General features: G+C 41.7%; 1 protein-coding gene across 2 annotated transcripts in view; it reads right to left on the reverse strand.

The window, feature by feature from the left end:
- Positions 1-2,229: 2,229 nt before the first annotated feature.
- LOC124595724 (arginyl-tRNA--protein transferase 1) overlaps positions 2,230-16,889 on the reverse strand; it is a 162,904-nt gene continuing 148,244 nt past the window's right edge. The window contains exon 10 of one of the 2 annotated variants that reach the window (XM_047134591.1): positions 2,230-3,070. In XM_047134591.1, the coding sequence (XP_046990547.1) occupies positions 2,924-3,070 (147 nt within the window). In that variant the 3' untranslated portion in view covers positions 2,230-2,923. The remainder of the gene's footprint in view (positions 3,071-16,889) is intronic. The other variant, XM_047134590.1, reaches the window with a different exon arrangement.

Raw genomic sequence — 16,889 nt, forward strand, 5'->3', positions numbered from 1 at the left:
GATCCTGTGGTGTCCACCGTAGAACAACCACTTTCAGAGACCAGTGTCACGTTCTCTTATAAAAGGGAGCTTTCCTGTGCGTGCGGTGGAGAAGTGATATTATGGGAATAATTTGTGTGGCTACCATTGGTGGGCCACTGTCATTGGATAGTAAGAAAAGTATTCCCATGCTAATGCCAAAGAAGGGGGTTATTGCCTAAATGTCTTGTGGCTACCATTGGTGGGCCAAAATCACTGTTTAGAAAGGGATTTTTCCTGCACTTAGGCTGGAGAAGAATTATTGGTTACAATTTCTCCTATTGCTATTGGTGGGCCATCATCATTGGCTAGAAGCGAAACAGCCAGAGCACGAAAGAGGGAATGTTTTTCAAAAATATTATTGTCCGCAGATGTCGCTTTCTGTTACCGGAAGCCCATAGCCATCCTCTCTATTGAAGTTACATGCATTCTTAGAAATCTCAATTGCTACTTGGACTTTTCTTTTATAAATGTTGGTTTCCTAAGCTACCACTTGTTCGTTATTGAAATCAATGTCAAGACCACAGTTCTCGTGATGTTCTGCTACTGCCAATTTCACACTTTGTTTTAGCTGCGTGTGGTGTTTGTGTTCTTTAGTATGTTCTTTAACAGTTCTTACCATCTTGCCTGCATACACTTTGCTGCACTCGCACATCATTTCACAGATGCCCGCAGTGTGGAGACAATCAGGTGCATCCATTTTCTGCCAGAAAAAGTCGTTATTTTGTTTTGACTGAAGAAAATGGTCTAAATACTGCATGTGCCCCCCCCCCTCCCCCCTCACACACACAGGGGAGGAAAAGCAGCACCGCCAACCTAAATTTCACATAAGGATCACAAACGACTAGTAGTGGTACAGGGTACCCTCCGCCACACACCGTACAGTGGCTTGCAAAGTATGTACGTAGATCTACATGTAGGTGTAAGGGGAGGCATTACCTAACACACACAACCCTTGTATGTCTACAGTATCCTGGCTGACTAACTCCATGAATTGCCAACTCCAGCTGACACAACTCCTACCCCAGGTGAGCCACAGTGCAAGCACAGTGTAGTTATCATGTAGGCACATGCCTGTGTATGATTTACACACTACAATTCTGAAAACGCATTTGCCTGAAATCTAGCAAAGTTCTCAGACTTGTTTAAGTACCTTTTGATGAATCAGCACCTGTACTATTCAGAAATTTGTTGTCTTTACTCCTTAAATTATCTACACTGCTACCAGATGAGTTATTTAGCTCTTGGAAATGTCCATTCACCCTTTCGACAACAAACAGGTTCAATGTCATGAACACATAGAGTAGTATACAATGATCCCAATGGAGTTGGAGGACACAGCTGCTTTGCACTTGATGGATTACAAGACAGACTGGAACTAATGGTTGGTTGCATGGGATTTCACTAAGTTTACACTAACATTTTTTAAGAATAATTGGAATAAGGCCATTGCTGCTCATCCAACAAAGATATGAGATATATTTAAAGCTATTTTTACAAGTACCACTAATAATCCAGAGCTGGTGGTCTATTTCATTACACATATGGCTAATTACATCTGTCTTTGTCATTATTTTTCTTTGGAGGCTGAATGCGCAAACAAATTCAAAGCATACCCATGGGGACCAATACATCACTTCCTTAGAGGACTCTTATTAATTTTCTATTATATTCACTGATAAAATCATCTTGATTTGCAATTAGGGTAAAGACACACTCCCTTCACTGCCACAGAATCACAATATGTGGTGAGAAATAAATTTCACTTGCTGCTCACCTTGCTCCCAAACATAATTCACTTGCTCCTTGACAACAAAACGAGCCTTCTGATCGCTATGACCTTCTGTGTAACAATACATCCAATTCAATAACAACCACTCCTGCCACATCAAAAAGTCTCTTTTTTCCCACAGTCTGGGCACATGTAGATGGTAGCTACATAGTGGCAAATGATTCTGTATAAAAAAGTTTAAGGTTTTGCTAAGGCTGAGTCCGGTGACCTAAAATATCAAATTAGTGTATTTTAGCAAAATTCTTTCACTGCCACGTCAAAACATTTTATCTGCACTTATATTTTCTGGCTTTAGAAACTGAATATAATTAACCTAATGGGTCATTTAATTAAAATGTTACAGACAACACATGAAATAATGAGCATAATGCATTAAACTCGTCAAAGTTCATTTTTTTATTAAAATTTGCAAACATTAATCATCATAATGCATGAAACATAATATCCTGATTACATTTTGGAAAAGCCCAATATCTGTCATTATTTCCAAACTGAACTCACTTTATTTCTGCATTGTTTTATTTTGAAATACAACAACAAAGCAAAGTCATTTAATTGGAAAACAAGTTTGAAAATCGTGCTGTATTTTCAGTGAGACATCACATGTTAATATTATCATGGAGGAGCAGAATAGTTTACATGTATAATTCACTCAGAAGCATCTTAAATGTGCTAATAAGGCAAAATTAAAGAAACTGTTGTACTTGAAAATAAAGTAAAAATATAAAGGCAATGTAATAAATTGGTTAAACAGGAAAAGAGGAAAGAAACTATTGCAAATAATTATTAGCACTGTCACGCCAATATAAATAGAACCACATATTTCAAGTCAGGTACTTAAACAGGAAGGCAGCCTCATTAAGTAACAACATACAACTTTATTGACAATGAACACAACAAATACATTATGAATCAGAGCTGTATGATGGCTACCTGCCAATAAGATTTAAGAAGAGGAGGATTATCTCTTAATTTGTTACTAAAGAAGCCAGAGATTCTTCCATGAACATCACTCTAATAAACTTCTTTTAGCAAACATCAGCTATATACAAATAATGCACCTGTCACTATACATATTAACGTGCATTTGGGTGTATCTAATATTACATAGCATCAAACCCTCACAAGCAGCATTCTTCTTGCACATTTCATACCAACCAGTCTTGCATACTGCATGACTTCTTCACTATCATCAGTATTTCTATTTAGTGTTCTGTAGATGAAGTATGGCATTGCCTGTTTGTGGAACAGTATCAGTATCTGCAAGAAAATGGAAAAAGTTAGCAAATGACACTGCGCTGCAGAAACATGTCTTGAATTTATATTTAAAAGAAGCCAAAAATGTAGAAGAAAGGAATGTTACTCTACTCAGACTGACACAGTGTGATGAAAGAGATGACATCTTTAATCTGCACACTATATTACTGAACTATTTGGTGTCATCTAGTTGCATCCTCAAAGGTTCTATTTACCTAAATCAAGTATTGTGACATGATCACGACAGTTAATTCACATTTGGTAGGAATGGGATTCAAATGCTTGTCTGGACATTCAGATTTAAGTTTCCTGCCCTTTCTGAAAATCACTTGAGGCGGATTTAGACATGGATCATTGAACAGGAGACAGCCAATTCTTTCAGCCTAGTCCAGTCTGAGTTTCTGCTCCATTTCCAATAACTTCAATATTAATGGGCTTTTAAACTCTCATCTTCCTCATTTACCTAGTTTTACATTCACATTTGTCCTATGCAAAACACTCATTTTGTGTGCTAATAGGGATAAGAGATAATTTTTCAGTACACTTTCCTTGCATACTACTACACACCTACTGGACATAACAGAGCAAGCTTGAACCATCCATTTGTTCTTATTCCATTTCTAATAATAATAGTAATAATAATAATAATTTCTTTTTCATTTTAGCTCTTTTTCTGAATGATACATCTACAAGAATTACCTAAAACAGCTACTTTCTTACTTAATATGACTTCCATAAAGTTTTATTACTCAATATGTCTGAATGTATTGGCATACTTATGTTTAGTCTGAAAGCCCTTCTGTCCCCCTCTTCAGTAAGCATTTTTTTTCCCAAAAACATTATATGAAATTAGTTATTCATAATTAAAGTTTTCATCTTCTGGAATGTTCCATTTTTTAAGTGGTGATTATTTTCTAAATTTCGTTACCTAGTTTTGTAGCCCTAATTTTTATGATTACAAAAATGCCTACTCGCACAAGAAAAACATGTTAGTTTGCTTATTATTTGATCTAGAAGATTACTTTTTTAAGTCGATTTTGGTAAGATTAGGAAATCACCATGGGAGTAAACAATGTATTAAAAAAATAATACTCACAACTTTGTCAATTTTCTTATCTAACACATAGTTAAACCAGACTAGTTCTTGACTCATTGCAAATTGTATAATCACTAATTGTGCTCTTTTCCCCGTCATAAATTAAAAGTTAATATCCAAATTCAATAATTAACAACACACTCTTCTGTATGTAGGAGAACAGGACAATGCTACAGTCAGTCCATGTTTATTAACCATCTTCTTGTAGATTGAAGTTTGTACTCATTCAATTAATGATGCAGTAAATGCGTGCTGAGGTAAAGTGTACAAGTCCAGGCCTGTCTTTCAACACGTGGTCATCTGCGTGTTAACCAATTTGTCAACAGAGTGTATGTAAATATGTAGACAGTGTTCAGGACTTTGTAAGAGTATGTACGAGGGGCATTCAGTAAGTAATGCAACACTTTTTCTCCCCCTGAAAGCAGGTTAGTTTTCTTCAGGATTCCAATACACCATATTATTCCCCAGTCTTTTGGCTGCATGCTTGCATGGTACCACTGTACTGATCAATGTCTGGCCAATATCTTGCTGCATCAATAAATTCCCCACCATCCACATACTGCTTCCAATGAAGCGCATCCTTCATTGGGCCAAACAGGTGGATGTCGGAAGGTACAAGATCCAGGCTGTAGGGTAGATAAGTAAGAACAATACAGTAAAGTTTTCTGAGCTACTTTCACATGTGCAGATTTGTGTGAGGCCTTGCACTGCCATGGAAAAGGAGAAGCACACTTGCATCATGTGGTGATGAACACACTGAAGTTGTTCCTTTAATTTCCTAAGGATAGCACAATACACTTCAGAGTTAATTGTTGCACCATGAGGGAGGACATAAAACAGAATAATCCCCCTGCCATGACTTTACTGGGTGAGGGTGTGGCTTTGAGCTTGTCTTCAGAGGAGAGGTGGTGTGGTGCCACACCATGCATTGCTGTTTTATTTCCAGTTTGAAGTGACAAACACAGATTTCACCACTTGTGATGATGTTCAACAAAAAATTGTCATAATTAACCTTATAACACACAATCAACTCTGCACATATGGTCCTTCATTGCTCTTTATGGTCTTCTGTTGGGCATTGAGGAACACAGCAGGCACACACCTTCGAGTACCCCAACTGGTGGATGAGTGTGTCTGCACTACCAACTGAGACGTCCATTTGTGCAGTGAGGTGTTTCATGGTGATCCATCTATCTCCTGTGTGTCCACATGTTCCAACACTGCATGAGTCACAGATATGTGTGGCTAGATGACAGGCAGGAGATGGGACAAGTTTGCGTGATCTAGTTGCAATGATGACATATGCCTTGCCCTAAGATTCACTGTGCTTTTGCTCACTGCCAGGTCTCCGTAGACATTCTGCAAGTGCCTATGAATATCTGTGATGCTCTGGTTATCTGCCAAAAGAAACTCAGTGACAGCTCTCTGCTTAGAATGGACCTCCATTACAGATGCCATTTTCAAGGCTATGTATAGCACTGCCACCTAATGGAACTTCATGAAACACTATACGGCTGAAGCAGGAATATTCATCGATGTCCCACAGCAAATTCCAGATTTTTTTCAACTGAAATTGGCCGAGGAAAAAAAAAGTGTTGCATTATGTATTGAATGCCCCTCATACTTGTCCACCTTTGAGGATTATACAACAATGTAGGAAAAGACAGATTGCTACTTACCATAAAGAAGACATGTCAAGTTGCAGACAAGCACAATTAAAAGACATCTACATAAAACTATCGGCCACAGTCTTCAACAGTAAAGAAGAGACATGCACCATTCATACACAAAAGCCAGCACACCTCATGCACACGTGACTGCCAACTCCAGCATCTTGGGCTGGAATGCAACTATCACGTGGGATGCAAGCAGCAACCTGGAGAGGGCAGGAAAGGGGAAGGAATAGTAGTGTACGGGTGGGGAGAGAGAGGAACACTGTCTGATGGAGTATGCATGAACTAGAATATCACCAGGTCAGGAAGTGTGGAAAAAAGGAACAAAAAGTGGAGGAGTAGTGAAAGATAGGAAGATGTGTTGGCAGACTGTGTCAAATAAACAGGGTGGGAGATAAGAATGGGGAGGAGATGATAGGACAGAGGGGGTGGAGGATGTGGGGGCAGTAGTTATCATAGGGATAATTATGGGAGCAGAGAATGTGTTGTAAGGATAATGCCCATCTGCACAGTTCAGAAAAGCTGGTTGTGGAGAGAAGGATCCAGATGGCTCGGGCAGTGAAAAGGCCACTGAAATCAGGTGTGTTAAGTTCAGCTGCATGTTGTGCCACAGCATGGTCTATTTTGCTCTCGGCCACAGTTTGGAAGGGACCATTAATCCTGGTGAACAGCTGATTGGTAGTCATACAAATATAAAGCTGTGCAATGATTGCAGTAGAGCTGGTAAATGACATGGCTGCTTTCACAGATGGCCTGACCCCTTGCGGGGTAGGATAAACGTGTGACAGGACTGGGTGGGCAAGGGGTTGGTATTGGAGCAGCATGGGGATGGGCTAGGATGATGTGTGGGCGACAGTACACTACAATAAGAGGGGGGGGGGGGAAGTATCTTGGGTAGGATGTCCTTCATTTCAGGGCATGATGATAGCTAATCAAAGCCCTGGCAAAGGTTGTGGTTCAGTTGTTCCAGTCCGGAGTGGTACTGGGTTATGAAGGAGATTCTCCTATGTGGCAGGTTCTTGGGGCTGGTGGGAGGATTTAGGCTGTGAGGGGAAATGGCATGGGAGATCTGTTTGCGGACTAGGTCTGAGAGATGGTGCCTGTCTGTGAAGGCCTTGGTGAGAGCTCCACCATACTGAGCAAGGGAGTTTTTGTCACTGCAGATATGCCATCTCCTGGTGGCCAGGCTGTATGGGATGGATTTTTGTGTGTGAAAAGGATGACAGCTGTCAAAATGCAGGTACTGTTGGTGGTTGGCGGGTTTAATGTGGAAGAGGTGTGGATGGAGCCATCAGAGAGGTAGTGGTCAACATCTACGAAGGTGGAATGCTGGGTCGGAGAGGACCATGAGAAGTGGATGGGAGAGAAGGGGTTGAGGTTGTTAAGGAAGAAAGATAAGGTGTCTGGCTCCAAGTCCAGATCATGAAGATATTATCAATGAACCTGCACCAGACTAGGGAGGCCAGGAAGGTCTCTCTAGATGGGCCACAATATGGTTGGCATAGAAGGGTACCATGTGGGTGCTCATGGCTGTGCCGTGTATTTGTTTATATACCTTCCCTTCAAAGGAGAAGTAGTTGTGGGCTAGGATAAAGTCAGTAAGGTAAATGAGGTAGTGGATATGGAGTCTGAAGGACTTTGGAAAAGGTAGTGTTCAGCAGTGCTACGACCGTAAGCATGAGGGATGTTAGTGTATAGGGAGATGGTGTCAACAGTGACAAGTAGGGGTCCAGGTGGCAAAGGGGTGGGGATGGTGGAGAGTCAGTGAAGGAAGTGGTTAGTGTCTTTGACGGGTATTTGATTGGGGGTGTTGGTCAATGAGGGCCGAAATTCTTTCAGAGGGAGCACAATAACCAGCCACAATAGTGCGTCCAGGATTGGGTTTGTGGATTATGGGGAGCATGTAGAAGGTGTGTGTGTGGGGTGTCATAAGGGTGAGGAGGGAAATATATTCAGGGTAGATGTTCTGGGAAGGGTCTAAGGCTTTAAGCAGGGACTGGAGATTGTGTTGGACTTCTGGGATGGGATCACTCTGACAGAGTTTATAGTTGGAGGAGTCAGGTAACTGACAAACGCCTTCCACCAGACAGTCACTGCAATTCATAACAACGGTGATGGAACCTCTGTCTGCAGGTAGGATCATTAGGTCAGGGTTTTTTTTTTAAGTCATTTCTGGGTGTTCTTTCTTCTACTGGAAGGTTGATTTTCTGAGGAAGAGACCTGGGGAAGGATGGTGAGGCTAAGTTGGAGGTAAGGGATTCCTGGAAGGTGAACAGTGGGTGGTTAGGTGGGAGGAGGGAAGGATCACAGTTGGATGGTGATAAGAACTGGAAGAGGCATGGTTAAATGTTGGAATTAGGGTGGTCTTGGTTGGAGGGATTGGTAGCAAAGAAGTGCTTCCATTGTAGGAATCAGGAGGAGGAGTGTAGGTCTTTGACAAGTCCAGCGAGATTAAATTTGGGTGTAAGGCTAAAGGTGAGGCCTTTTGATAGAACTGAAAGTTCTGTGGAGCTGAGGGTTTTGGCGGAAAGGAATAGGTGGTTCTGTGACGTCTGTGCCATGAAGATGCGTTTTTGAAGTACCAGGTTTGTGAGGACTAGGGATTGGCAGAAACTGAAAATGTTTAGGTCATAAAGAAAGGAGGGGTGGGTTCCAGCAAAAGGGATCTTTACACTGAGGGCTTTTGGGAGGGGAGGAGGGAGGGGAGGGGGGGGGGGGGGGAGATTCCATGGTTTAACCAGAATTTGACGAACAAGGTGTGGGACTGGGTTTTAGCCAGGGAAAGGGATACTTTTCTGAACTGGTGCAGGAAGATGGAGCAAGGTCTATTGTGGTAGGAATTGTGTAAACAGAATGAGAATGATGCAGAAGTGGTCAAAATAGGTGTTGATGATTGTGAGAGGAGTTGGATAAGTGAAAAGATGAGTAAAATACATAAAGGCACACAGAAACATGTACAGATATGCAAAAATATAAACAGATACATAAAAATATACACAAATACATGAAACCACATAAAATTTTGCACAAATTTCCTTCAGACTCCAAATCCACTGTCTCATTCCTCATACACCTTACTGATTCATTAAAGAAAAGGAGATTTTATAGTTGTCAGTTTTGCTAAGTCAACTAGTGGCAGATGCTGGATTACAACCAACTGTCAACTTTATTACACAACATTGGAGATTGTGCTTTTCTTGAGGAATTTTAAAGTTCTTCATTGTATTTTGGCGATTGCGTCCTTATTTAGTACACAATATGCAGAGTCGTCCTATAGCTGGTTCAACTTGCCTAAGTACATCAGGTTGGGAGGATAACAGTTGTGTTGCCTTTTCCACCAGGAAGACCATAATATCAGTATCCTCACTGAGATGCTACTGGACCTTTTCCTCGATGCAGGTAGCTTGGGATGAAAAATGTCCAAGTAAAGTTTGGTCAGTAAATTTTAAGAAATAAGTTTAATCTGACAAACACATGTAAGTATGGCAACTGTTAATCATTTTGAATGCCAAAACGAAGATTTGTAACAATATTAAAGAAGGAAAGTTGCTACTCACCATATCCCATATAGCAGAGATACTGAGTCGAAGACAGGCACAACAAAAAGATTCACACAATTATAGCTTTCAGCCATTAAGGCCTTTATCGACAATAGACAGACATACACGAACGCACACATGCTCGGATGCACACACACACACACACACACACACACACACACACACACACACACGAGCACAGAGGACAAGCTGTATCAGAATCAGGCAATCTATCTGATGAACTACAACAGTTCTGCAAAGCAGATACTGTGAACGGGAGATACACTATGCCTTATACCCAGCACATGTTACAAAGTGAAGAACTGGAAAAAAGTGACGAAAAACTGGAATAGTTGTTTTGCCATACATCAGTGGCGTTTTTTTGAAAATAGGATGGTTACAGAACAAATACAGTTAAATGCTTCTTCCATCTGCCAACGAAACTCAGAGCTCTTCTGTGCTCAATGAAGGAAATGTTAGTTAAGATGCCACAGTGTTCATAAGATTCCCTGTAACAATAGGAATTCATGTTGGACAAACACATCACACTGTGGAAGACAGACACATCAAAAATTGATGACACATTTGTCTGGACCAACCATGTTTTGTACTGTCATTAAAGAAGTGGTGGAAATTTGCAGAGCCATAACACTTGTGAACTGTGGTACTGGTTTCAAACTTGGGTCCAGAACTGCTAATATTAAAAGTCATGGCAACCACAAAGGGAAACTATTGGTCATATATGGGATGATGTTTTGGTATCAACTTAAATATTTGGATGGTAATGACAAGGATGGCTGCATAAGAGCAGAGATTTTTCGGCATATTACTTCTGACAGAGGGAACTGGTGCGGCAGACGGCAGTGCATAGTAGAAACAACAGCCTTTGTGCTTTTGCCAGAATCTTTGGTTCATCATCTGAAGATGGCATAGCTGTCATACCCACAACCGATTATGAAATTTTTGCTACTGGTTGCCAAATTTGGCATCTTTGTGCCTGTGCATTCCCTATTTATGTTGGGATAAATAGGAGGCGTCAATGATAGTTCAGCTCTGTGTGTGTGTGTGTGTGTGTGTGTGTGTGTGTGTGTGTGTGTGTGTGTGTCATACCTGAAGATGTTGTCAGCTGCACTGATGAAATATTGCAGGAATTTCAAGAAATTCAAAATCGCGCCAAAGAACCATTTGTGATACCTTCCCGTACCTTGGTAAGGACAAGCAGCCATTGGGATAATATATTATTTGCTTCATATAGTCATTTGTAGATACAGCCTACAGGAAAATTAAAGAGACCTTTGGAGAAAAGAGAGCCACTTGTATGAATATCAAGAGCTCAGATGGAAACCCAGTTCTAAGCAAAGAAGGGAAAGCAGAAAGGTGGAAGGAGTATATAGAGAGTCTATACAAGGGCGGTGTACTTGAGGACAATATTATGGAAATGGAAGAGGATGTAGATGAAGATGAAATGGGAGATACGATACTGTGTGAAGAGTTTGACAGAGCACTGAAAGACCTGAGTCGAAACAAGGCCCCAGGAGTAGACAACATTCCATTAGAACTACTGATGGCCTTAGGGGAGCCAGTCCTGACAAAACTCTACCATCTGGTGAGCAAGATGTACGAGACAGGTGAAATACCCTCAGACTTCAAGAAGAATATAATAATTCTAATCCCAAAGAAAGCAGGTGTTGACAGATGTGAAAATTACCAAACTATCAGTTTAATAAGTCACAGGTGCAAAATACTAACGCGAATTATTTACAGACGAATGGAAAAACTGGTAGAAGCCGACCTTGGGGAAGATCAGTTTGGATTCCGTAGAAATGTTGGAACACGTGAGGCAATACTGACCTTACAACCTACCTTAGGAGGAAGATTAAGGAAAGGCAAACTTACGTTTCTAGCATTTGTAGACTTAGAGAAAGCTTTTGACAATGTTGACTGGAATACTCTCTTTCAAATTCTAAAGGTGGCAGGGGTAAAATACATGGAGCGAAAGGCTATTTACAATTTGTACAGAAACCAGATGGCAGTTATAAGAGTCGAGGGGCATGAAAGGGAAGCAGTGGTTGGGAAGGGAGTGAGACAGGGTTGTAGCCTCTACCCGATGTTATTCAATCTGTATATTGAGCAAGCAGTAAAGGAAACAAAAGAAAAATCTGGAGTAGGTCTTAAAATCAAGGGAGAAGAAATAAAAACTTTGAGGTTCACCGATGACATTGTAATTCTGTCAGAGACAGCAAAGGACTTGGAAGAGCAGTTGAACGGAATGGACAATGTCTTGAAAGGAGGATATAAGATGAACATCAACAAAAGCAAAATGAGGATAATGGAATGTGGTCGAATTAAGTCGGGTGATGCTGAGGGAATTAGATTAGGAAATGAGACACTTAAAGTAGTAAAGGAGTTTTGCTACTTGGGGAGCAAAATAACTGATGATGGTCGAAGTAGAGAGGATATAAAACGTAGACTGGCAATGGCAAGGAAAGCGTTTCTGAAGAAGAGAAATTTGTTAACATTGAGTATAGATTTAAGTGTCAGGAAGTCTATTCTGAAAGTATTTGTATGGAGTGTAGCCACGTATGGAAATGAAACATGGACAATAAATAGTTTGGACAAGAAGAGAATAGAAGCTTTCGAAATGTGGTGCTACAGAAAAATGTTGAAGATTAGGTGGGTAGATCACATAACTAATGAGGAGGTATTGAATAGGATTGGGGAGAAGAGAAGTTTGTGGCACTACTTGACTAGAGGAAGGGATCGGTTTGTAGGACTGGAGGGCAGTGTGGAGGGTAAAAATCGTAGAGGGAGACCAAGAGATGAATACACTAAGCAGATTCAGAAGGATGTAGGTTGCAGTAGGTACTGGGAGATGAAGGAGCTTGCACAGGATAGATTAGCATGGAGAGCTGCATCAAACCAGTCTCAAGACTGAAGACCACAACAACAACAGTCATTTGTAAAACAATGAAGGTACTTCAGCTTGACAAGGAACTTCAACAGCATCAAATGTCACTTAAAGAAACAAAGAAAAAGATTTGCCCAGAATTTTCCAACTGTTTTAAGAACATTTATGGCCTATATTCCATCATCATCCTGAAAAAGACTAAGCCAGAATGCAGCATAACAGTATACCAAGGAAAGAAGAATAAGAATGTCATTACTCTACGCACACTACTTCCTGGAGTAGCGGTGAGCAAAGAAGGAAAGAACAAAGAAATTACTAGCTTTTGTAACACCACAAATTATAGTGTGACGTCATCGATCAAATGATTCACAATTTTCCAAATAAGGTTGTTTGTACGAGGTGGCCAACGCATTTCTTTTATAATGTTCTAGACATGGCAGTAATTTCAGTCTCCAGTTGGTAAATGAATTCACGACTGGGAAACAACAAAGCGAGTGACAGGAGCAAGAATGCCAATCAAATGAAGAAGTGGCTACAGGAACAGGCAAATTAAAAAGGTGAAAGAAGTGTCAAATTGGAATGTGCAAAGGAAACAAGACCAACGACATCTGTGAGAAATACGAAAAAGCCATCTGCAAAAAATATGATGAAATGTACCAATGATATGATGATAATGCTTAGCAATAAACAAGTGAAATAAATTAAAAACTCCAGCTCTCTACCCAAGGAAATTATCAATAGACTGCACGGTTGCAGTTCTTTGTCTCCCAGATTATACAGCCACCCAATGTCCAGAAATCTGTACAGAAACAAAAAAGTGGTTCAGAACAAAATGAAAGTCATAAACTATGCTTGGACCACATACTACAAGCTGTAGCAGTACCACAGTTTAAGATAGGAAAGTTAGATTCGGTGCAACATTTCTGAGCACACAAGTTACAGCCAGGCGTGGGTCTGTTGACAGTAAGTTACGCTGACCAGCGGTTGCAAAATAGAATGAAGGCCACAGAGCCATTGACCACTGAAAAGAGTAAATGCAGCGGTTTGCATGGCACAAGTTACAGGCAGAGGGGGCCCACTGGTGCAACCTAGGTGTGTGAGTATGTGACTCGGAGCAGTGTGTTAGCAAAACAGAGGCGCAAAGCCGCGTATAAATAGGTGCCGGTTTTCTAACAAGGCTTTCAAGTGTGGCAGTTCTCCTGGGCGTGTCACACCACTGGCTACACGCAGATAGGGCACCAGTGTTCCAGTCCACGGTAGGTCGCTTGTTCAGCCCCCTGTGGCAGATGCGGGGTCCGTAGCCAGCCAGCGACGGGCCACTCGACGGCTCGCTACTGCGGGCAGTTGTCTTGCCTCCCAACACACATCGGAGACATGAAGGGCAAGGGCCGCAGATTCAGCTGCTGGATCGTGGGTGCTCATTGTCAGCGTGTTCTTAGCCACACTGGCGAGGGAGCGCACCGCGGGCCGCCTTGCAGCAGGCAGCACTGAGGCGGCAGAGGCGAAGGCCGCTGAGGCGGCTACCGGCGTATCCTGACGTCACAGCCGTACAAGGCCGACACACTGCAGTGCGGGCATGGGTCACTGAGGCAGCCTTTCTGTGCCAAGCTGTTTCGCAGCATGTCCTCAGCATTGCGAGACCCGGTGACACAGACTGAGGGAATGCAGCACTGTAGTTGGAAACAATAAAGCACTTGGAAAGCTCGGACGAGTCTTAATACGGTGCCTTCTACCTCTTACCGCTACATTTGGTGTTGCTGTTACATTCGGTGTCAGAAGTTCCCACTACATTTGGTGTCAGATAAGCGGGCATCATCTGTACAGTACAACGTTTGAGCCCACTGCCTGCATTACAGTCACAAAACGTGGTGAGCATTGACCAATTTTTCTTTTTGAGTGTTGGACGTTTTCTTTCTTTTTTTTGTTTGTGTTTTGAGTATGGCTCCTGGCAGGCCATTTTGGATGTTTTGCGTAGGCATATTATTTTGCTGTCGGAGTAAGTGTTATTGTATTTGGGGCAGCAAAATTTATTATTTTTTTCTTTTTCATGGCATTTGATTACTTTTGTATTGGTTTATGATGATAATGAGTGTGATGATACAGAGGTGTAGTAAGTCAGGTTGTTCTTGTACTTAAATAAATGTTTTGTTTAGGGACTAACTGGGAACCCAGAAGTGGTGTGGATTTTGATGGAAAAGGTAGCACAATTGATGCGGACAATATGCAGTTGTCAAGTGAATTAACATCTAGAAGTGAGCAGGAAACCGCATTGGATCAGTCGTTGTTGCCTAGGATGTCGCAGCAGGAGATTGATCCAGCTGCCACAAGTTTGACTATTCCATTTTCTGGCAAGGTATCTGAGGATGTGTGTTCGTTTGTGGAGAACTTGGAAACTTCAGCTATGATAATGATTGGTCGGATGAACAGCTGTTACATGTAGCCAAAATTAGATTAATGGGTGAAGTGAAGACATATGTATAGTGTTCTGAGGCCTTAAGGAAGACAGGACAGTTTAAGCAGTTGAAGGAGGGGCTTTTACAAAGTACAAGAAACAGAACAGCGCTTGGTACTTTAGGGAGAGGCTGAGTAAAATGACGAAGAGACAGGGGGAGACAGCAGAGAAATTTGTGGACAGGATAAGAGAAATTAACGAGTATACTTACGAGCTGGGTCAGAGCGATGAAGCAAATGGTGTTCTGTTGCAGGAAGCCAAGCAATGGACACTTGAAGTATTTTTGTGGAGGTTGCCAGCACATATATCACGGAAAGTGGGTGAAAGGACTCTGAAAGATTTGTATTCAGCCATTCAGCTGGCAATCCAATGTGAGGAAATAGACTTGGCAATGGGGGTACGTGATAGACAAACAGTGTTTGCAGTGGGTATAAAATGTTATAAGTGTGGTCGTATGGGACATGTACAGCGGCAATGTACCCAGTCACTGAGGAATAGATGAAGAGGTGGAAATCAGCAGCGTGGAGGATGGAGAAGTGGAGTTAGTAGAGGTGGACAATCGTTAAACGGCAACGGGGGCCCAAGACCCACCTAAGGGAGCTCCCGTTTAATTTCAATGCTACGAATACGTATGCAGAGGTGGAATGTTCAGTGGTAGGATCCATAGGAACTAAAAAGTTCAAGATTTTGTTGAACACAGGGGCGCAAGTGTCGGCGGCTACTAAGAGTTTAATGGGGTGAAGGAAGTTAGACCCACCACGTTATAGGCTGCATGGAGTGGGGGATAAGGAGGTCACAACTTTGGGGTCAGTGACAGTTTGCTTTTGCATAGGGAAAGTCCGATTTGATGCATGCATGGAAGTAGTACCATGGGTAAGTGAGGGCTACGACATGATTCTAGGAGTAGACTTCTTGCATCAACATCATGCCAAAATTGAACTTGGACAACAAACTGTGGAACTTGGTGGAATGTTATTTCAGCCATGGGAAACTGTTGTCGATGCAGAGCTGTCATGAGGGGCGTTCAATGTAATGAACAAATCAATTGAACCGAGTACATTAGCATTAAGGCTTAATTCACATGAGTGTGTGTCTGGTGGCACCGGGAAGTCGCTTTGGGTAAGTGTGGAGTCGAATCTACCTGTGGGTACAGTATATGTTATTGAACCATTGGAGGATAATGAAGTTTTGGGTCCATTGGGTTGTTTTGTGCAACGTAGTATTGTAGGCATAGAAGAGGGAAATGACAGGCGAGTAGTCCCCGTGAAAGTGGTTAATTTTAGAGCTGTATACGCGAATTTGAGAAAAGGAGTTTTGATGTGCCAGATGACAAAGATTCATCTTCGAGAGGTAGGCAAAGTGATCAACCACTAACTGCTGATAGAACTGCATTGCGTGACAAAATTAAGCATTTGAAAGGAGGAGAAAGAGAGCAAATGGAAGAATTATTGGGGAATTTAAGGATTTGTTTTTTCCGCAAGGGCTGTTGCCAGCAACTCCATTAATTCAACATCGGATACCAACAGGGAATGAAGCACCTGTTTACTGTAAACTATACAGAATATCAAGGTATTTGCAGCCAATTGTGGAGGATTTCAGCAGCTTGTGGATGGTATTATAGAGCACAGTAGTAGTTGCTGGGGAGTGGGCACTGTCATTGTACCTAAAAAATCTATGGATGGAACTAAGAAATACAGGTTCTATTGTGACTACCGATACCTCAATAATTAAGACAGTAACGGACACATACCCGATTCCAAACATATCGGAGACTTTGGATCACTTAGGACAGTGCCAGTACTTTTCTACAATGGATTTGACAAGTGGTTATCATCAGATAGAGGTGGCTCCAGAGGATCATCAAAAAACTGTGTTCTCTACTCCTGGAGGCCATTACCAGTACATCAGAATGCCATTCAGTTTGAAAAATGCTCTGGCAATGTTTCAGAGGTTGCTAGACAGTGTCTTGAGGGGTTTGAAACCACGGCAGTGTCTTGTCTATTTGGATGACATTATAATGTTCTTAAGTAGTATGGAGCAACACAGACAGTGGTTAAGGGAAGTCTTTATGAGGTTAAGAGCAGCTCGTTTGACATTGAGCCTGGGAAAGTGTTGGGTTGGGTTGTTTGGGGAAGGAGACCAGACAGGGAGGTC

The sequence above is a fragment of the Schistocerca americana genome, chromosome 2 (genome assembly GCF_021461395.2).
Source record: "Schistocerca americana isolate TAMUIC-IGC-003095 chromosome 2, iqSchAmer2.1, whole genome shotgun sequence".
NCBI classification, from domain to species: Eukaryota; Metazoa; Arthropoda; class Insecta; order Orthoptera; family Acrididae; genus Schistocerca; species Schistocerca americana.